Source organism: Lepidothrix coronata, unplaced genomic scaffold (assembly GCF_001604755.1).
Source record: "Lepidothrix coronata isolate B3197 unplaced genomic scaffold, Lepidothrix_coronata-1.0 Scaffold71, whole genome shotgun sequence".
Lineage (NCBI taxonomy): Eukaryota > Metazoa > Chordata > Aves > Passeriformes > Pipridae > Lepidothrix > Lepidothrix coronata.
Genome location: NW_016690251.1, coordinates 1,560,949 through 1,583,947, shown reverse-complemented (window position 1 = coordinate 1,583,947; position 22,999 = coordinate 1,560,949). Strand labels below are relative to the sequence as shown.

Genomic DNA, 22,999 nt, shown 5'->3' with positions numbered 1-22,999 from the left:
CAAACCTCATGGCACAGCACCAGAGCACAGTCTGTCTTTTACCTACCCTGGGGCCGACACGATCATCTACAGAACAAAAAGGTGGAAGACCAGACGCAGACAAAGTACCACGTTTGTTCAAGGTAAATGAAGGGGAAAAAGCAGGTGAAGAAGCAAAGGAAAAGAGTCGTCGCTGCCAAGTTGTTTCAAACAAAAACTAAAGTGCCAGCTATTCAATCCATTCCTTGACTCCTTTCAGCTGCACAAGCAGTGGCATTGTACAGGCAATTATCTCTGTACTTACTGTTTCTCCCAGGGCACTTAATGTCCCCCAGCTTTCGCCAGAGTTGTCCATCTATTCCAGTATCTAACGAATGCATGCACAATTGTGACATTTTCTCGATAGTCTGGTACACAAGCATTAGAGAAATAAAGCCTTTTGCTTTATGTCCTTTTACTGGATGCCACATTCTAGAGCTCTGCAAGTCAACATGAAGCATGACAAGAAATACTTAAATCACATTTTATTTTTCAAGTTCAAAAATAACAATTAGCTTTATTTAACATGTTACACGTATCAGATTTAAAATATCATGCTCTATTTAAATATCTGAATGACAACACTATACAAATAAAATGTTACACAAAATATATTTAAGAAAATGTTTTGGTCTTCCATCTGAACAATAAATAGACAGGCACTTCTACATGTACAAAGAAAGCAACCACTATTTAGAATAATTCTTATAAGCAAGATGTGGAAATACAGAAGATCTGAGTTTCGAGAACATGTTTAACTCTACGTGAGGCTTCATGCAACTTCAAAGTTTGTTTCAAAATCCGAAACTCTTTGTATCTGCACAATTCTGGATTTGCTACCGCTTTACAGGAGATCCAAACCGTGCTCTCATAAGCAATGTGCAATTTCAGTCATTCCCATCAAGCTACCTGATCACATTTAGTGCCCAAACAGGAAACAAGGATTGACCAGAGTAGCTTTTCACATAAATAACATAAACAGTAAGTCATCTTTAGTAACTAAGTGAGGCAGGGACCAACTTAACTGTACCTGCTGCCCAGCTCCAAACAAAGTCTGTTCTTTTTCCTTATATATTGAGCTCTTAAGGGGTGTTTCAAGCAGTATTATGCTTTTCTTGTAAAAAAAAAAAAAAAAAGGCATAATCTAATAAAAGGGTAAATTCCTTCAGACACAGATACACTTTGCACAAAAGATCCTAAGTAAAGGAGAAAATACTGTTTCAGGGTGCAAAAGGACCGAAAACTATACATTAAAACAAAATCTAAAAGTTAAAGTCTTGTAAATGTTTCATACCTAAAGATAAAATTACATTCCTCCAATTTGTGTATTTTCAATTTACAGTGGTTTCCACACACGAACCCTACTCAAGGAAAAATTATCTTCCACCAACACAACTCATGAAAGATGCATTGCAGTAGGCAATCCCTGTTTCCAATACAGCTAACCAGTCACTGACAGCTAGTTATATCCTCAAAGTCTCTTTTAAAATTAAGACAAATATTGAAACATAACGACCATCAGGACAGTGGAAAAGTCAGGACCAAGTCTTCAAGCCATCCCTTCAAATTTTAGTATTATTCTCGTTTTCGAAAGTACAGGAAAAAAAAGTTTAGGGAGAAAATTCAACTATTAAACAGAGCTTCAGTGATCCACCAAGGAAGTCAGACCCAAACCTGGAAAGTTATTTGGACTTGGACTTATGCACATTACTTTAACAATTTAAGTGTGGATCTTGCAAGCGTGTCCAGATCTTAATCATCTCTTGAGGTTTTCTACTATGTACTAACATTAAGTTTGTGTAGGAACATATGTTATTTCTGTATTTCTCCTCGATATCAAACGTTTTGAAGCCTTTGTGTTTTTCCGGAGCAAGCCCAAGCTTCTGAAGGCACATTCCAGTATAAACATCATCAATAGGGTAAAGGAGTACCTGGTCAGATGCATTATTCAGTCTTAATGCCAGATCACCAGAGTACAGAAACCCGCCACCTCCAGCATACGGAGGGTATGAACCTTCATAAACACTCTCTGGGATGTAGTACTTCAATTTTTTTTCTCTGTGAGGTCCAGCATCTTTGATCACGTCGCCTATAAATAAGTCTTTGGCTTTTTCCTTTGATAAGCTCTTCAAGTAATCCAGGATCTGATGGGTATTCACAAAAACATCATCATCACCCTTAAAAATAAACTGGACGTTCGCGCAACTGCTGCTGACCCACTTCAGAAACAGCACCTCTTTCAGAGTCAGGTTGAAGAAAGTATCTCTGTAGTTCCAGAGGAGAATGTCTTGGTGGGTTTCACTCTCGAATTTCAGCATGTGTGAAAGATCGGGAAAATGATCCTCTGGTGGGGTCTGTCCAAGTAAGAAGACCCTTTTGACTATCACATCCCCTGATTCAATTTCCTTGCCCCAGGATTCCCTAATTGCTTGCCTTCTATCAAAATGGGGTATAAGTGACTTAATAGCCAGCAGCAGAAAAGGTTTATGTTTGCACTTGTTTGGCTGATCCATTACTAATGAATAATTTCTACATCTCAAATAAAGTAGAAAGTCTTTGAATCTGTCTGGCAGGTTTGCAAAGTCACTAACCTCTGAAGATACCCATGGGTCAGGGTCACAGGAACTGAGAGCGCTCAGGTTAGAACTCAAATTCTCTTCCACAGTCATATTGGAAAGCAAGGCCAGAATAGGGTTGTACAGGAGTTCAAGCTTCTGCTGCTGTTTGTTCCAGTAAGCTTTGTGAGGGGTATATTTTCTCCAGAATGTGCTACGTGGTATAACAACACGGCCCTTTGCATTCTTCTCTTGGCTGCCACTTTTTGAGACTTCCACAATCACATAAATAAAAATGTTCACCATCATCAGAATTCCCAGCAGCTTTAATCTTCTGCGTCCAACACTCATTTCTCATATCTAGAAATAAATAAAAGGAGATTTTTAGCCTTCTTCATATCAAGTTCTCGACCTCATAAAAATACAAACTACTTTCAGGTGAACAATATGAAAGTTAGTAACCTAAAAACAGAGGTTACCTACACCCCCAAAAAGGCCAAACTAATCTGTCTCTAATACATGCACACCTACAGCTCGCAGGTGTTTGGGGTCTCATCAGCAAGCTGCTACAAAGGCATGGTTTCCATTTGCTACTTAGGAAGGTTACACAGCATTTCACTGGGCACCTAAATCAGCCGGCGGTGTTTGCTTCTTATTCAGATCTCCTGTAAACACTTGACTGTATAATAATTAGAATCCGAGCCCTCAGCTTGGCAAAGGCAGGCAGAGAAAGTTTTTTTCTGCTCGTAAGGTGAGCTGAAGGGTATAGAATAAATTGCTATATGATAAGGTCAGTTATTTTTAAATTAAGTTTCAAGCTTTTATACTTGCACTCTTATATCTTCCAACTACATAACAGGCAGAGCCAAATTTTAAAGCACACAATCATTTTCTGACAATTTCACTTGGCTGTTCCTTGGGAGAGAAGAGAGGCTGACAAAACTTGCCAGCTGCATTGCTGGTATTCAGATCTCAGCAGACAGAGGAGAATGTGAACTTGGATTTCTATTTTTTTTTCCCCTCCAACTGGAAAAGAAATGAATGGCAGCTGAAAGTAGAACTGTAATTATTAGGAAGTTTTAAAAAAATGAAAAGAAATAAAAAAGGAGAGGTCTCCCATACATGCAAGACTTTGAATTGTTCAATCAAAAATTCTGTTACCCATCTCCAGTTTTTACTGAGAGAGACAAAATGGATCAATCCCTCTTTCTTCCACAGCTGTCAGGATGAAAAGTACAAGGAGCAACATGAAAACAGTGTGTTCCTCTAAAGCAGTGCTTATCAAACTGTTCACCAGCCCAGGGGTATATCCATGTACAAGATACACAAATAACTCAGAATTAATAAGGTCAGCAAGACTACGGTCAAGTCATATATGGAACTCATTGTTGAAGACACTTCCACTTGCCAGGAATATAAATGATTATTAGAAGACCAGAAAAATCTCATAGAAGATTTGTAATCACTGTTACAAGCCCAGCTGTAAACACGGCCTCTGAGGTCCTGAAGTCACAGAGAACAGCAGACAGGGGCACTTGAAAAGTACACCTTGTACTTGCTGCTGTTTTCGTTTCTTTTCCCAGCCATCACCAGATGACTGAGCTAGACTGACCCTTGATCTCTTCTGGTTTGATCAGCCTTACTTTCTTTTACTCCTCAACAAGTTAAACACTAAACTACTAAAAATTTAGGAAGAAAGCAGCAGGTAAATAATCAGCAATCTTTTTTCTCTTATTTGACCTTATTAATCCAAAGTGGGTGTGTGTATTTCTGAAATAAAAAGCCACTCTCAGAAACAACAGGCTATTCAGAAACACCCCTGTTCTTCCTCATGTACCATCTGCATATTTATCTTTGTATACACTCAGGCCAGATCTACTTTATGTATTATTCTATTCTCAGTCAGCTATGAAGTTCCTGTTCTAATTTTAAAGTAGTTTTCTTCTATACTTTAAAGACAAAAAACACACTTGTGGTCAGTGCCATCACTGAAGCTAAACAGCTGAACTGTTACAAAGCACTGGTTGGTCGCACAGAGTTCAAAGAAACTTTATCTTCCTCTTCCAAATGCCACAGCAGCTTCCACTAAGAACAGATAATTAAATATTATTTTTCTTCACTTTCCTTCCAGTACAACAAAAATACTGAGGCAGCTGTCCCCTGATTGTACTACTCCATGCAGCTCAGCATGCACATCAGTGCTTATCTACCCTGTCCTCTGAAGCACTTCTCACCAGAACAACAAATGATGTGGTATCTGACCTATGATCCCGGGACTCCTGACACAACGGGATGACATGCTCCCTCCTAGTAACAGCCAACAAAACTCAGGATTGTCAAGAGCTCAGCCAAAGCTTGATTTTTCAGGAAATGTAGCACTAACACAGCACTGTCTGTCTCAGCCCCCAGCTTACTAAACTGTGAGTATTCAACACCTCAGTAAGTCATCAGGATACTTGACTCTTCTGAACACCAGACACCATTTGCAAACACTTAACAAAATCCTTCAAAACACTGTGACTGCAATCCTCTGCAGCAAATGAGACAGGGATCCTATGCAGAAAAATCTCCATTTCCTATTAGACTTGGTAGAACTTTTCATCAGAAGTCTGGCAAGGTGATAGTGGTTCCATCACACACAGCACAGCAAATGCTATCAGTCCCACAAGTAAATACTTCCAGCCTCAACCCTGTTCAAAGCTGTGGATCCACAAGCAGCTCAACCACTCTTATCACCTGATCACTCTTGTTGATGGAGACTCTCTCCTCCTCCCTTTCTGACTCCAAGAACTCTGGTCCAACCCCTCCCTCACACTGGCTCTGGTGCTCTGCCAAGCCTCTCCATGAATCAGTTCCCATCACCAACCCAGCAGAAACCCAACCCTGACCAGAGATGCACACCAGGTAAGCACCACAGCAGCTACGGTGGAAGCACAGGGCAGAAGGAAGCAAAGCAGACACATTTCCTCTCTTCAGCTGGGATGACAAACATGAACAACTGAGCCTTGGTTCTGGATCCACAATCCCCACCATCCTCCAACAAGAGGCTTTGTGGCACTGTAGCTGTGACAGCATCACACTTACACCCTGGTGCAGGCAGTCATGTACCACCAGTCTCTGAACAGACTGTGCAGGTGCAAGCTAAAACATTCAACTTTTCCACCTTCTTCCAAGTCTGACAGAAGCCACAGCCTTTAAACTGCAAATACTTGTATCTACTACTGAGGACAGGAGTTATGATGTATTTTCTAAGTGGGTTGAGTAACATGTCTACATTATCTGACTGCCAAACCCAAGCATTAAAAGTCCATTTATTTACTGGGACTGACAAAAGATAAGATAATCCTTATTAGCTACAGGTATTACACCTACCACTCTACTGGTTCAAGAGTAAACTATCAGGAATTTGGCAAAACAACGTTTTAATTCAGCTATCTAATAGATATAACCACCCTTCTCTCTTTGCAGAGGCAAGCTGTAACTGGCACTAAGGCAGACTTGGATCTTACCATGTAACTTCAGTCTGAGGCCTGGTATCCCTTATAGAAGTTGTACATGCAGCACAACTTCTGACACTGTCAGCAACAGTGTGTGCAATAGTGACACTACATTGCTGAAAATAATTTAATTACTTAACACATCACAAGGCATACTCAGTCCTACTAACCTCCTGTGAGATGTATCAGTTCTCCTAAAAGCTCAGTTTTGTTCAGTGAGTCAAGAGATTTCCGGATTGAGCAACAACACAGTTTTAGAACGTGAAGATGTTAAGAGCCCCAGGCTGTTACAAAAAGTCTGTGCTATTTCCAGCTTTTAAGAATTTGAACACTATTTATTTTTTAACTACACACAGTCATATCTCTTTCACCCCCCTCAGAGCTCTACACAAGTTCACTTTTGTACAATAGTAATTAAGAAAATCTTAAGAACTGGAAAATACCGAACAGATATCAGTATTCTGCTTCTACAGAAGCACGTCACACACAGTGGCTACCACTGAAAACAGTCAATGTTCTCTGTGTTCTTCAAACAGCACAGTCTGAAACAATGTTCCAGTTGGAAGAAAGTTACCAAGATAACACACTACTCAAAGCAAAGAGTGCAATGAAATTCAGAGCAGTTATATATTTATTTTAACATTAGTTTTCATTATTTGCATATACCTGCTTTGAGACAACTTTCGGCATATTATTCAGCTTTGGGAGAAATTCCAATCTTCCAGTATTTGAATACCAAAGGACACCAGTGCAACTTGTGCATGGAATTTCAAGACCTGAGTAAATAGCAAGACTAGGAATGGATGTATTTGTATTTTCCTAAAACACACTCCAAGGCATAAAGAACTATAAAGAGTTTGAATAAATGCCAAATTAACTTCATATTCTGTTTCTCACCAGTTATCTTCAGCACATTTTTGCTCAAAAAAACCCCAAAAGCAACACCAAAAAAATATTGATGTTATTTTCTCTACACACATTTGCCATACCAGCTATATAATGAACTTTTATCTGTTGTCCCTTCCCCTTCTTTTTGGTCATTTTTGATATTACAATAACAACAAGAAAACCAAATCGTTTAGTACTTAAAGCTCACAAATAAGAACTTGTGGAGACTTTTTTTAGAGCTGTACATCAGTGGGACTTGGTGCAAGGTGCAAACCACAGAACATACTCAGTTTTGCACAGACTATGAAGTCACTGTGCACCCCACGCACAAGTGATGGCTCTGAAGTGAAAGAACAAAGCAAGACTCCCCTCGAAGCCTCTTAAACCTCATCCAAGTCACAACCAAAATCAAGCAGAGAGAACATGTTCCAACAAGGTTCTTCTACAGCACAACCCACAAGTGACCACACTCCTTCACTGGGTCTCATCAAGCCTCCAAATCGCAGGGATGAAGAGTCAGCCTTGATGAGGTGAGAACACCGTCCTATAAACTTGTCAGGAGACAATCAGATTATCATGGAAGCCAACTCCCCAAGGTGCAATGCATAGACCCTGCAGCTAATCCGAAGGGATCTGTGAGCACTACATTTAAATTTCTCAGACTACCACCACCACCACCACCTGGATGCCAGCAGGTCTCCACGTTATGCAGAGTCTTGCTTTTCAAAGCAATCAGATAACGTTTAAAGGCATTGCCCAGAGCAGTTAAGTTCCAACGAAACTCCAGAAGTTAACTTGCCAAAAGCTAAGTTAACTTCTTGAGTTAACTTCTAAAGGCGGGGAAATCCCTCCTACATTAAAGTTTGTGAAAGCTTAATGAGAATCTAACTCCCTACCCCTAACAGCCTACTTGACTGCTGTCCCGACACTACTAATGTCAGTTTTTCAGCTGTGGTATTAAGACCTTTCATTTGCTGCTGAATGCCAAGTTCTGAGTATCACAATTCCAGAATCTTCAGAGTAAGTTATATTCTGTTCCTGTCACCATTTTCACTAATTTCAGGCGTTCCCCTCCCTCTAGCTCTTCCAGCAGAAAAGAGAAGCTACCAGAACACGCTATTTAAAATAACTCCTATGAAACCAAAGTTTTGTTGACTTTATATTGCTGTTTAGAAATATTGCAGCAACACCCACGAAGTTATCTTTTCAAAGTAAGTCAACAGTAAAAAAATTAGTTTTAACTTCACTAAAACCAGCTTATGTGAAATTCCTGCTTGACAGAACACTTAGAGATGGAAGAGATACTATCAGATCTCCACCATCTCAAACTGAATACTTCCAACCCCAAACCAAACTGCTCAAGTGCCAAATTCTTCAACTGGAGAGTGATCTATTTTTTCATTTTTAAATGACAGTCAGCTACCGGCAAATCCTCAGATCCCAACCCTATCTTTTAAGTTACTAAAGGTGTCTCTCACAAAAGCTTTGGGTTTAATTAAGATATTTAAATACTGTGCACCTACTGAATTCACTGTAAGTTAGGCCCAAATATTGTATTTTTAGCTGTTAAAATTAAATTCTTGGATTGGCTGAATGAATGTTCAGTTTCATATTTGCATTGTTTTAATGTTTCTATAGAAGATCAAGGTATATGCAAGAAAAGCCCTTTGGTCATTATGAGAAGTATTCTGTAAACTCAATCCCAACTTTGATGTATATTCCAATTTTTCTACTGGTATAGACTACTTGAGTTTGGTCATGATTTCCTACAGGGTTGAAAAAGCAACAGAGCTCCACATGTACAGCACACTTACATAAGGCAATTTAAACCATGGCATGTCCCTATAAATCATGCTGATATCACCATTCTATACTGGCACACCTACAGCCACAGTAAACATTTATGAAGGTGTTCCTCACTGCACATGAAAAAAACCCCCAAACCAAACAAAAAAACCTGTAACCAAAAAAAAAAAAATCGGTTTCTTTGTTTATCAGTAAAAAGTGTTTGGGTTGTTGGTTTTAGGTTTGTTTTTTTTTTTTTTAGTAATTGAGATTTCACACTGACAACTGTGAGTAAGATCTCAACTCACTATAAAAACAAATATTAAAGAGGGCCTGTGGTAGCAGAAGTGACCTGTTTTTCCCAATTTGTTAAGACAAAAAAGTCATTCTAAGGTCAGTTCAAGCTTTAGAACAATGATATTGTAAATTTGTTAGGAATAACACAGAGTTGCCAGTTTCTGATTTAAGAACTTCAGTTTTTAGTTACCCTTGACAGGCTTCAGCTTGAACGAACACTAAATTATAAAGAATCAAGATAAGGGGTTTAACCAAGTGTCAGCAGAGAAGTATTTCTTGGAAGAAAATTAATTGCCATTCATCACGTCAGTCACAAGTTGGGGAGGTACAGTTCCAAGGCAGTTTGAAACAGTTTCAGTCACAGCTGACTCAGTCCTATTCCTTCCCCTACAAACTGCACAGTCCCATCCTACCTTTGCACTGATAGGATTGTGGTGAATCAGTTCAGGAAGCCAGAGGATGAGAAAGCACCTGACAATAAAGCAGCAATTAGTTTTCAGCTGCCTCATGTCCCTAGAGGTGTTTGCCACTGTGCTGCACAAACACCAGGAATGGAGCAAGAGAAGAATGAAGACTCCCACAGACCAGATCACAGCAGATCCCATTTTTCATCAGCTTAAACTTCCATGTACCAGCACATTGCTGCTGCACTTCTGGTCTTGTTCCCACCTTCATCCACAGAGGTCCAACAAGCAGGGCCAGACCCACCACTGGTCCACCAGAAACAAAGAGTTTGGGAAACCTCATCTTTAACGAAATACACCCCGGGGTCTGAATTTCTCTAACACTTTTTGTAAGCAGGCCAGCTTACAGGTTGCCTACTGAACCAGCGTGACCCACCCATTTGTGCTGCTTTTTGTTCAGGGGTTCCTTTCACCCGGAGTGTTATCTGCCCATAATTCCTAGAAAGCCAAGGAAGTGGATAATGAAATACCTTCGTCCCAGATTCTTAGTACTTGGATCTGTGTTTGTTCTGATAACACATTGCAAACCTGACTCATGCTTTCAAGGCACATTTAAAGAGATGAAGTCTGCTGGACAGACACACGCTTACTCCTTGCTTTTGTGCTGTATTTGAAATAAAAAAGGTGATTTAATGTACCTATTCAAGAGGCAGATGACCATAATTTCCACAGACAAGACATCTCCTCCTGGTATCTCTTCCACTTTTATCTTAAAACCAGTAATTAGTACTGCCTTAACCATACCTCAACCACCTTTATGTTTGCATAGAGAGCATTCATTATTTAGTCAACTAACCAAACCATCCTTCAAGCACCATACTTCAAGTCATCAAAACTTTACCTTTTCTTAGCCTTCTTGCACAAAACACACTGCTAAAAACTATGTTTCAAAAGCAAGTACAGTGTAACCTGGTATGTCTGTTGAAGTTACTACCTACCCCTGATGACCACTGTCCTTTTGGGTTAAAAATAAACCAACACTGGTTTTCAATTTGACTTCCACAAGCTGTCACTTTTGCAGTCAGTGGCTGGGTGATGGGATACACGGCTGGGACTTCCCAGCCATCTCAAGCCATATTTCCCTGCAAGTGCTACGTGGCTGCTCAGAAGGCAATCCAAACCAAATTCATACTGTGAATATTCACGACAGAATTCTGAGATCTGCCTCTGAACTTACAATACTGAACTAAACACGTGTTTGAGAATGCAGAACCTACATTTCAAAATGCAAATACATGAAAAATACTTCTGCCTTCAACTGGGTTTGGTTTCAGGTGTAATTAACGAGTACAGTAAAAGTTTTTCATCTTTCTGAATAATTCATTTGAAGTTCAGAAAAAAAAAAAAAAAATCAGTGGAGTTCACTGTCTTCTCTCAAACTTATAAAACCTAAGATGCAGATCTCGTTCTAGCCTGTCAAGTTTTTGGAAAAGGAAACAATTTCTCCACAGCTTTAGGCAGCTAAAGATGCATATAAATACCAGGAGGATTTTGTAAAAGATCTTTAAGCCGGTTAGGCAGCTACTCCCATTTTTGTTAACAGCAGATAATCATCTAACCCGATTAGAGACTTCTAAATCCAAGGAGTACCTTCTGTACCTGTTACCTGCACAGGGATGCAAAGTATTTACTGAGTTTGTGAGTGGTTTAGGTAAACAAATTTAAGCTGTTTTGCAGATCTTTTAATTGTTTTTATTCAAAAGCAAATCAACAGTAAGTGTGCAAAAGATAGCCTTCCATTACCAGTTTCTAACAAATATCAGATTAAAAAAATACAATTGCTCAAGTAAGATAAAACAGCACTAAATTCAGGGTACAGAGCAACGTTCAGCTGCACCTAAAGAATCCCACCCTTTCCCAGGCCATGAATTCCCACATTTGCATAGCTCACTGTATTGCATTCTGTATAACCCCGAAGACAAGCAAACAGAAAGGCTATTTCTCAATCCCCTTAGTTCCTCAATTCAGTTCACAACGCAGCTGCACAAACAGCTACACGAGCACAGGAGACCGGGAGGCACAGAAAGCAGCAACTGCTTCAGCCACTCTGCCTCCAAACCGCACTGAGATACACCAGGACGATGCTCTCGGCAGCAAACCTGGGACAGGCTGAACGGCAGGAGAATGGCAGGAAGCTGCACATCCCACACACACACCCTGATGGGGCACATCAGCTTTCAATACCATGCTTCTGCTGTAAATTCCGTACAACTATGCACATCCTCTGGTGGTTCATAAGCCATTGAGCCACTGAGAACTAACCTTTTACAGAAAAAATAAAAATTACTCATTCCCACCCACGAATCAAGATTTCTTGCCCATTTCATTTAGAGAGCTGGCTTTCAAATTAAGTGATTTAGTCAATTCACTCTCAGACTAACTCTTCTGTGAGTTTAAGATGAAGCAGCTGCTAAGTTTCAGAACTTATTTACAAAGACGAACAGAACTAGTTCCAAATTAAGTGCTTTTCAACTCTTACTATTGTATTTCTCTCTAACAACAAAGCTTTCTTAACCAACTGCTGATGGAAACTGTTTCATCAATTCTCCCTTTAAAAAATCTCAGCACCACACCCATCACACAGTGGGATTCTTTTCCTTACTTAAATGCTAATTGCCTCTCATGAGACACCAATTCAATCATTCTTCTGCACAGTTCATCACAAGACAGTTTAATGATCCAGTCTTTTCACTGGGTTTTACATGATCTGGAGACTTGGAGAGGTTTACACAGTCATCTTTTAAATCCTAAAAGGCCCAAGAGAAAGATACAAGCAAAGTGGAAGATCAAGCCCAAGATACCTGTCAGTTCTTCCTATGCAAAAGCAAAATGTGACTGAACAGATCTGACAGTTATTCCCAAACTTTTGGCTAGTGACTTTTTCACTCTGTACTAAAATGACAGGAAGAGCTTGTATTTCATTATATCATCATCATCTTTGTTGCTTTTTTGCTGATTTCTAAGCACATAAAGGGTGCTTACTTACATAAAGGGATACAGCTGTGAAGTAGTAGCAAACTCATTAAAAACATTTAAATATATATTTGTGAGGTCAGCACGTGGCATAACAGGGAGATTACATAAGTAATTTTTGTTAACTGCACTCACAGGCCCAAAGTCCTCCCTAAATCAAATGAAGCACTGTCCTGTGCAGGGCCAGGAGCTGGACTTCAACAGTCCTTGTGGGTCCCTTCCAACTTAGGATATTCCACGATAAGCACTCACCTGAACATAGCCTACGACACACCAGAAACATCAAATACTAATCCTGTGACTGCCCATGCACACAACTACAACCACCCAATTTAATTGCTAAGACTTTGGTTAAAAATGTAACTTTACAAACTACCATATAAAAAAAATTTGGTGTACCTGAAAAAAAAAATTTAAAACTTTAAATATAAAAAGCAAACAGATGCCTACTTGCTTCAAAATTACTTACACACTTCTATTACAGAGTAATAGAAAATGTAATAAGGAGGCATACTAGGAAAAAAAATCCCAAACCAACAACCTATGAAAGGAACAAAGATGGTTTCAAGCTTTTGAGAGGCGATCAATCCTAATGGCCTTCAAGACACATTAACATGAAAACCAGACATGTTAAAATGCTCATAATTTTAATGAAATATATATTTCTTTTTATATTCTGTGCTTTCTACAAAAACATACAAAAAAAACCCCAACTTGTTGCCACAACAAGTACACTCTAGCCAATATCTTCCCCCCATCCTGCCTTTGACCTGTTCTTGGCCAGTTTTAGAATTATACTGCTTAAGAAGCTTTAAGTGTGTGGCAAACCTGCAAGAAACCTACCACGCTCTACTATGTAGACTGCAAATCCTTCAACTGAAAAAGAAGAAATTAATGGGATTTTTAGAGCAGGACACATAACCCAGCAAAACACAAAGACCTGGAATGTCAACCCTTGTGTTTCTGACACAGCTGCTCAGTCACTTGCCATCAAAAGGCACCAGTCTGACAGCACACAGAAAAAGTCCATCAGGTAACTAACTCTGAAGTTTCACAAGCTGTCTGAAGCACAGATTTTACAAGATAATCTGACACTCATTTGTCAAAAATTAAGTAATCTGCTGAAAAAGAACAAGTTACTGAAGAATCTGGTTGAGGATTTTAATTGACACTGTTCAATCTTTTTCCTACCCTTTAGTTAATTTGGAGCAACATGACTATACAGATTTTGGTCAAATGCACATATCAATGACAAGCCATCAATGCCTCTTGACTGTTGTGATAAATGACAATATTGGCTGTGATAGGGGACATATGTTTCAACAGGATCAGCACTGACACAGTCTTTTGTCACCACCATTTGTTCTCCTTCAACTGGATCTACACAGCCAACAGGAAAAATCACTGTCAGAGCCAGTCCCACTGCAAAAATAGCTGCACCAGGTGGCAGTAAAATGACAATTCCTCATCGTCTAAGCGCTGACAAGTCACCATGGAGGAGCATTCCTCTGAAAGACTTTGCTCTCCAAGGAGTCTGATAGTAGGCAAGATGAAGACTCAAATCCTGCTTTTTTCCCCTTTTATATACACTGTGTATATATGTTCATGCAGACAGTTGCACAGATTTGTCAGCGTGCAATACAAAAACACTTTATCCGCTTCTTATTTTTTTGTCAAACACTACTTTTTTTTTTTCTGAGCAAACACTGCCTGTATGCTGATCTCCTCAGCATCATCTTCATTATCCAGAAGTATTTAAGAATTTCAAGAGGAGCTTCCAGGCAACAACGATAATTTTTTTGACCACCAACAACATTGTGTTCATTAGAAACAATCTCTAGGGAGAATTGTGAGCTTTACCTGTCATGACACAGGGCATCAGACAGCTCACTGCACTCCCAGTCATCTAATGCATGACCTTCAAAACAAGTCCCTTCAGCAGTGTTACCTTGCTGCTGCATCTCACTTTCCGGCATTTTTCTCATCTTTTAATAGTACGTGGAGAAAAGACATGAGCATAAATCCATGCATGACGACTCCAGAGATGACAAAATTGCTTTAAATAAATTCTAGCTTTTGGCTGGAATATACAGCCGCACAACTGTACTGCACAACATCTCATCTCGTGCAGAAAGTCACACGTTCAAAGCAAGCAGCAAAACAAGGGGTTCCTTTAAGCCAAAAATATTTTGACTCTAACCGACAGCACTGTCTTTTTAGGTATATGACAAACATTCTGTATTTCAATTCACCTCCATGGCAGTATTGCTTTTTAAGGATTCTACTATGGTCTCACGTTGTTCACGGCCCCAGAAAAGAAAAACAAACAAACAAACAAACAAACAAATAAAAAAACCGAATAAGCAAAACACATCAGAAATTACATCTGCTGAATGAGAAAAGCTGATTCTCTGTTTCGTTTCCTCCACGCATTTCGTAATAATTGGCAGCTAATTCAGCTCTTCCAGTAGTTTATCAGGCATTAGGCTGGGTCACTAAGTAACAAGGCAGTCCTTGCCAGCAGCCACCTGAACGAAACACCAACTGTACCACTCACCCGAGTGTCATCTGCTGCCCCCACCCCACCCTCCACACACGCCCTCGGAGACACCACCAGGACCCGACGCCAAAGCGGAACTGCAAAGAAGAACACGAAACCGTTTCAAGCAGCTTAAAGAGAGAACTAAATTCCGCGCTGCCTCTCTGTAAAGACAGGCGAGAAATAGTTTACCAGAAATTTCCTCAAAGGAGAACGCTATAATCATGTTTCCTCAAGAACTTTAAGAGTATATATCTAGCATGTAATTTTATGCATCTTCCCGTATCCAGATTAAATTCTTCTGTGCCCAAACCCACTTTCTCTGTCCAAAATACAAAAACAAAACAACAAAAAAACCAAAACACCAAAACAACAACAACAAAACAAACAAAAAAAATCACAGGGAAAAAAACCTCTACTGCACCACGCAAACTCTTAATTTGCATAGTTAAAACTAAACATTAGTGTTTAATAATCAACTCCAAGAGCACTGAGCATTTTGGGAAGCCGGATTAAAGGGTTACTCAAGTAACTTTCACCACGAATTTTTGCAGGATGACTAATGAATTGCGAGCTGCAGTTCAGCCACAATCACAGCGAGTAACCTGAAGTCCCCCCCCCCCGACGGGGTACAGCACGTCTCAGGAAGTTTAAAGGACTAAAAAGCATCATCTCGTGATGGAGCACATACATTCAGGGCCAATTCTGGCAAAAACGTGATTTTCCCCCTTTCAGCTTCACCGAAGTCCACGTTATAGAGCCACTACCTCAGCACTACACTGTAGCGCAAAATCCTAGGGTTTGGCAGATATTAATAATTAGCCTACTGGGCTGCAGCCCGCTAACGAGCTGAGATGAGCCGACACAGCCGAGCCCAGGAGCTGTGCGGGTCTCCCCGCTCCACACCCGGCGGGCGCTCCGCTGCCCTCCAGCCAAGGAGCGGATTGCAGCAGCACCCAGCACTGCAGCACTGGGCTTTCTCCGCGAAAAGCTCACGGCTTCAGCACCAACTCCGCCCTCCCCACGTTTAAATAAATTTAAAAAAAAAAAAAATTAAAAAAAAAAAAAAAAAGGCAAACGACGACAAAACATACGGTGGGGCTGAGCTGGATTAAGTTTCACCCATGCCAGCGGATCGTGCCTCTTCTTCCCCGCCTTTCCTCTCGCCTGGTTTGGGCTGCAACATGTGCCGGCCGCCGGTGCTGCCCGTGCGCCCGCGTGGTGTAACCCCACCCTTCCACCGCCCGGCACCTCCCGTTCGGGGGGAAAAAAAAAAGCGAGCCAAAAAAACCCCCAAGCCCTAAGAAAAAAAAAACAAAAACCACCAAACAAAACCAGAAAAAAAAAAAAAAAAACACGACAAAACAAAACATCAAATTCCGAGTAAATACAGGTCTGCGAGCGTTCGCCTTTCCGCCGCCCGCTCACAGCGGTCAGCGCGCAGATAAAGCGAGGGGGCTGCGAGGAAGGAAAACCTCGCGACCTGGAAAACCAGGGGAGGTGAAAATTAAGTTAAAAAAATGATTTTTTTTTTTTTCGATTTCCCCCCGCCCCGTCCCTCCTAAGCTCCTCTCGCAGCCGGCAGCCGAACCTCCCCCCCGCAACCTTCCCCGCACGTACCTTGCCCGGCAGCCGCGGGTCTCGGCCGGGGATGTTCCTGCCGCCGCCCCCGCCTCCACCATGCTTTTGTCCGCCCGCGGGGCTGCCCCTCGCCGCGGGGCTCCCGCCCCCGGCCCGCCGCCCTGCCCCGGCCCCGCCGGCCCCCGCACCTGAGGGGCGATGCCGGGGCGGCGCCGCGGAGGGGGCTCGTCCCGTCCCGTTCCGCCGCCGCCTCCTCCTCCCCCGCGGGGCCGGGCGCTCACCGCCCGCTCCTCTGTCCCCTCAGGGCCGGCCGCGCCTGAGGTGCGAGAGCCCGCGGCGGGCGGAGCGGGGCCGGGGCGCGGAGCCGGACGCGAGGGGGAAGCGCACCCGCGGCGGGGCGGGGGCGGGCGGGGCCGCGCCCTCCTCACTTGTTGCCCTGTGGCGGAGCCGGGCGCGCGCCTTCCCGCGCGGGCGCGCGCACCGCCCGCCTGCGCCGCCGCCGCCGCCGCCTCTCCCCCCCCCCACCTCCAACCCCAGCCAGGCGCCGCCGCGGCCGCACCGCGCGCTGCAGGCGGGGGGCGGGCGGGGGCGAGGCACCGAGCGTCGCGCTCTCGCCGCGGCCCCGCCCACCAGCCCGGTCGGCGGCGCAGCGGGTTGGCGGAGAGCGCGCGGCGCGCGCCCCGCGGGCCCGGGCGGGGCACGTGAGCGGTGGGCGGGCACGGGGGGCCCCCGCGGTTGCCGGACGGCCGCGTCCCTAAGGAGACGCGCGGGCGGGCGGAGCTGCCTTCCCCACCCTGCTCCTTCCCACCGTCACCCCGCCCCCGTCCCTAGGGCTCCGCGGGGTCGCCCCCGAGCCCAGCCGGTAAAACGAGACGGTATTTACCTCAAAAAACGTGGGTTTTTTTGTTGGACGAGCGAGGGGAAGGAGGTGCCGCCCCGGACATCACCGCGCTGCCGTTCGCCTTTCTGCCGGGCCAGGTGCTGCTCCCTCCCTATGGAAACAGCCCCGAGCCGGGCACCCTCCTCCTCCCGGGGGGGGTGGCCCCGGGTGACACCTCCCTCCTGCTCGGACGGGGTGTTTTGCGGCGAGCTCTGTCTGTGTGGGCATCGCCCTACCTCACCTTTTGGCAATTTTCCTTTTTTTTTTTTTTTCCTCACACGGCATCAACCCCTCATCCATGCTGGAAAATGCCGTTCCACGTGATTTTGTTTTTTTTTTCTCTTAAACGTTCCTCCTTTTTAAGCCAGGTAATTGCAGCTGGCCCACCTTTATGTGGATCGTCTTCAAAGCTTTTGTCACCGAGACCAGGAGGGAGGAGAAAATTAGTGTTTTAGGCTGTCGAGGCTTCCCTGAGTAAATAAGTTTCTGAGAATTTCCGATTTTGGAGATTTGCCTTCCAGGGCTGATATTAATCACTCATGACTCATTCATTAGTAACCCTCTTTATTTTTTGTGTTGTTCTTTGCTTACTAAGCTGATGAGACTACAAATCCTAGCCAAACGTCCCTGCTGAAACAAACTAAAGGAATCTCTTTAAGACCTGGGATGCTGACTGAAATAAAACATAGAAATGTGTGCTGCTACAGCAAAGAGTGGAGTCTTCAGTCTTGGACAGATCAATAGCAACCAGCAGTTCTCACGGACGTGAACCTCGCAGCTTTTTGTCCTGTACAGGATAAAAATGAACACATGCCATTTGTTTCTATTTTTAGCACTTGCATTCTGAGTCCAGTATCAGGAGAGGCCCAACCAAAGGAATTATCTCAATGTCACCTGGCACAATCACTTAAAAGCTGTTTTCACTGCAAAGAGAGTGGTAAGGATGTCCCCGTGATCCATGAAAATACACGTTGATGCACTTCCATTTTACAGCACTTATTTTCACCAAGACTCACATCAGCACAAGCTGATGTGCACAGCCATAAACACAACTGGTTTGGCAAGCATCATGAGTACCCACAGCACATACTGAGCTCCCCATACTCTGCCAATGAATGCCAGTGGAAAACCTGCAGTGAGACATTTGGAGCTGCTCTTGAAATCTCTCAGGAGTCTGGAAGAAACGTCCCCATTCACAGTGCATTGGGAGAGACGTTGCATATTTCATTCCTCTTCAAATATTAATATATGTACTTCACGTTTGAGTAAAGCTGTCTTTTTCATCAACGCAGAAAGATTACAGCAAAGGGAGGAATTACCCTAAATCAGCAAAGCATCATTGTCCATTAAGTAACACAGGGCTGGAAAGGAGAATTAAGTGTCTGGCAGCCAAGAGCTTGGCTCCATTACACGGGAGATTTCATAACAATATGTTTTGAGATCAACTAAAGGAAAAAAAAAAAGAAAACAAAGATCAACTATAGCAGTGTATCATGTAACACCGGGTGATAAGGAGCCTGGAAAAACACACTGAGGCTGAAAAGTTTGGACAATGGTGAAATGGTCTGCTGTCTTTGGGGGAAGGACACTTCTCCCAGTCCCACACCCATGGCCGTGCCTGCTCCTCTGTAATCACACCAACTTAACTGGTCACGGGGCTGCATTTTGAAACCTTTGGGGGGGGGAGGTGTTTTAATCCAAATATATTCCCCGATGCAATTGGCAGCCTCGAGGGTTAGCTGAAAGGAGGAAAACACCTAGGACCAACATTGCCATGGAGCACAGCATGTTTTCAAACAACTGCTTCACTGTGATGCCCCTGCTGTGCTCAGTGCAGCTACACCCCAAAAACACCAGCAAAGGGTGAGGCCGGAGCTCACTTTCCAGCCCTGCTCTCCCAAGCAGGCAGATCAACCTTGCCCAAATCCGTGCCTCAATGCCAGGCAAAGTGTTAAGTCTGGGGAGGTTTCTTACTGATGCTGCCAATTAACAGGTCCTAGTTTGAGTACCAGTGAGCACAGCACTGTCCTGCACCTCATCTCGCTGCAATGGCATGAAAACTGCTCCAGCTCTAAACTCAAATCTCCCCTGACAGTCCTCAGGTTTAACAGTCTCATTAGCACAAACAACTCCACAAAGCAACTCTCTCCCCCATCCCATCCTGAGATGAGATGAGATCTGCAAAGCCTGAGAACCACTCCTTTCCTCCTGCCCCTCAAACTCTCACTGGGGGCCAGAACACCTACCCCTAGGTTCGTGTCCCCATGGGGGTTTAGGGGACAAGGTGGGCATGCTGGCTTAACAAAAGGCTCACCAACTCCTTTGCAAAGTGAGGGAGCAGGGAAGGCCATGTGGAAAGACGGCCTACCTTCTTTAAACCAGCCTCCTTCCTACACCCCTCTCTGCCTGCACTGGCTAGTGCAGGGTCATGCTAAGCCCATGCCAGCACCCCATCTTGTGTAGAAGCACCTCAGCCACTTCAGATTCATATGTATTTTACTTTATTTATATATCTTTCTCCCTTTTTGGCAGGCCCTATCGCTTACAGCAAGCAAGGCAGGAAAAAACAACACTGCCAAGCAAGGACACAAATCCACCCAATGTCCTGCCATCCTGTGTCATGACCTCATACAATCTTATCCATTAATTACTGAGGAACAGCTCCTACCAGCACCCAGATGTGCTGTTCCCAAGCTTTTGCTGTTGTTGTTGACATTGTTGATTTGACAGGGCCTGCTGAGAAAGAGGATTTGGTATCCAGCTATTGAGACAGGTAGTGCCAGAGTAAGGAGTAACCTCATAAAAATATACTTTTTAAAGCACTGACAATGAAGCAGACACTAATTACATCTTCCAGGGAGTACAGTCCCTAGGCCACCTCCAGCATGCACTGTAGGATGAAGCAGGACACAAGGGATCACATCTAAACACAGATTTACAGCCTCTCCTGGATGGCTGGTTGTGTTTGGGTGGAACTAAGGGAGGCCTGAAAAATGTGCTATTAAAGTTATTCTGCAGTTTGCTTCAATAGAAGAAGCGGGATTTTCATGTTTCAGGTCTGTAAAGCTAAGCTTTATGACGGACACAGTAGTAAATTGTTGCTCTTCTTTTTTTTTTTTCCTCTCCTGAGAAAGAAAGCAAATGCTTCTGATTGCAGCAACTTTAATTTGGTCTGAATCTGGAATAACTATTTTGCCTACATATTCAAAAATACCACCTTCACTCAGCATCATGATTAGATGCAGTGTACAGCCCTTGTCAGGGAGTTGCAGGGCACCAAATGTTTCCCAGTAGCAGGTTACAGGGAAGTTGTGTGTTCAGGGCATTAGATGTTATATCACTTGGTGACACAAATTCTTCTTGCCTGAGGTTTTTCACAGGTAGGACGATGTGCATGACAGCCAGAAAAGAGAATCTTTTAAAAGGATTCAGTTCTCACTTTTTATCAAGTTCAGAATAGTTTCTGGGTTTTTTTTCCAGGCTATTTATTCATAGCAATTGGGTTCACTGTTAATAAAAGCTGACCTAGGGACTGCTGCATTTACATTTATGGAAATGACTATGTACATTGGCCTTTTCTCTAGCATTTGCCTGTTAATTAATAATTGGTACATTGCCAGGAGCAAAGGAGAAGTAGGAATGAGTCTCAGGTTATAAAACCTTCAAGGTTATCTTGCTCTCCCTGTTCTACTGCAGCAAAGCAAGAGCAAGAAGTCAGACAGAGCCAGGCTGCTGAGAGATGGGGACCAGCCTCAGGGCACTCGTTCCAGGGGGCCATGTGCTGCATTCCTGGGGGAGCCACATCACAGCACGTCCCATCCCACATCTCTCAGTCATTGCAGTGGCTGCAGGCATGTCCTGTCCTCCCCCAGCTACTGGAAAGCAGCAGGCACAGGATTTTCCTGCTTGCAGCCACCCTTGTGAACACGGTCGGCTCATCCCCCACAGCAGCTTTCCACAAGGGACCAGCACTCATCCCATTGGAAACACTGACTAGCTCCTTTCCACAGGGAAATGGACTGGCAGTCATCTACATTATGGAAGTGCTTGTCCCAGACCCCTCACACCACATCCAGTAATATTACTGACATCTCAGCCCCTGCTCCAAAACTCACCACCTTGGCTGAAAATACTGCTGGCTGCAGGCATACATCTATTGGAATGATTCCCAACCTCCCTCTTGTAAATAGTCATTTGGTTTTCCTGAGTCAAAGCCCTCCCATAAGGCCAGTGCAGCTGGCCTTTTCTGTGATGGACCAAAGCTTACCCAGGACACAGATCTGTCTGATTTTTGTGGACAGAATAGCGTGGCTGGAGGACACTTGGAAATCGTGGGACTAACCTGAGTGTGCTTCTGTGACCAAAGAGGATAAGAACAGGAGATAAGATGTTAAAATTTAAATAATAACAGGAGCCTAAGGATTGCTCCTGTGGCATGTGAGCACTTCAGCAGCAATAAGAACAAAATAAAAAAGCAAAGAAGACATGCAATTGGAGCTGGAGCATCTCAGTCCCTCCAGGAATGAACCTGTTTCTTCCTACCCAAATGCTTGAGCCTGTAATTCAAACAAGCAAAGAGCCTCTTCCGGGGTAGGCAGTGTTTGTCAGCAAGGCGTGCCAGCAACATGAACACAGCATTTCAGTGGTCTCCTCACACAGTCATCATTTTCCCCACCTTCTCCCCCTGCCACACTCTTGCAAACCAGCACAGCCAGAGCAACTGCTACAGAGATGTTGTGCCCCACCTCCCTTTGCTTTTGTTCCTTGGTGAGATGGGGGAGATGTGGCTGGTAGGTTCAGCTTTGGTAAAACCACCCGAGTTGAAGAGATTGGCACATCCATCCATGTGCTTCAGAGCACCACTTTTTTCTTCTGGAGCACTGCAGTTTGCTGTACAGGGAAAGCAGGACAGGATAGAGATTGTGGAAAGAAACTTGCCCCTGCTATGCTGTGTGCTGTCATTTGCAAGCTGTGGACAGAGCTGCCTTGTGCTCATATTGATTCACATTTACCAAAAATAATTACTCCCTGAGCTGCTTGGATTAAAGTCAGTGTTTCCCTGCTCTAGAAGGACATACCTGCCTTTTTCAGACAAAGGCTGCAGTAACTAACACTGGTTTCCTCCAATTGGGGTTCCTTTTGCTTGCAAACAGAAGGCACAGCAGTGCAGAGTGCAGGCAAGAGGATGAAGAAGAATCTACTTGAAATTCAATTGCTATACTAGCAGAAACTGGACAGTAGTTATTTGGAAAAAAAAGCACCTACTGTGTATAAAACATCCTTTTTTGTGTCCCGGAAACATGAGCTCCTTACACCTCTCCTTCCCTCAGCTCAGAGGCTTCCCACAGTGTTTTGCAGCAAGACCTGAAGAGCTGTAAAACTGAAGAAGCTGCAGCTGAGCCTCTTCAAAGGTGAGAAAGCTATTTACACTTGGGAGAAAATGTACTGGACCCACTTCAGCTGAACTGCTTCTGCTTTGCTTTTATTTTTTAGCAGATGCAGTTTTAAGCTCCAGCAAAATC

General features: G+C 43.5%; 1 protein-coding gene across 3 annotated transcripts; it reads right to left on the bottom strand.

The window, feature by feature from the left end:
* Positions 1–491: 491 nt before the first annotated feature.
* B3GNT2 (UDP-GlcNAc:betaGal beta-1,3-N-acetylglucosaminyltransferase 2) lies at positions 492–17,603 on the bottom strand. 3 transcript variants are annotated; one of them, XM_017818942.1, is made up of 2 exons: positions 17,481–17,603; positions 492–2,933 (listed from the first exon to the last, which is right to left on the bottom strand). In XM_017818942.1, exon 2 carries the CDS (start codon positions 2,922–2,924, stop codon positions 1,731–1,733), a length of 1,194 nt encoding a protein of 397 aa, XP_017674431.1. In that variant the 5' UTR covers positions 2,925–2,933; positions 17,481–17,603; the 3' UTR covers positions 492–1,730. The 3 variants fall into 3 exon arrangements, with proteins under 3 accessions (XP_017674431.1, XP_017674430.1, XP_017674432.1); XM_017818941.1 differs by lacking the exon at positions 17,481–17,603 and adding an exon at positions 16,637–16,751; XM_017818943.1 differs by lacking the exon at positions 17,481–17,603 and adding an exon at positions 16,111–16,241.
* Between the last annotated feature and the right edge of the window lie 5,396 nt (positions 17,604–22,999).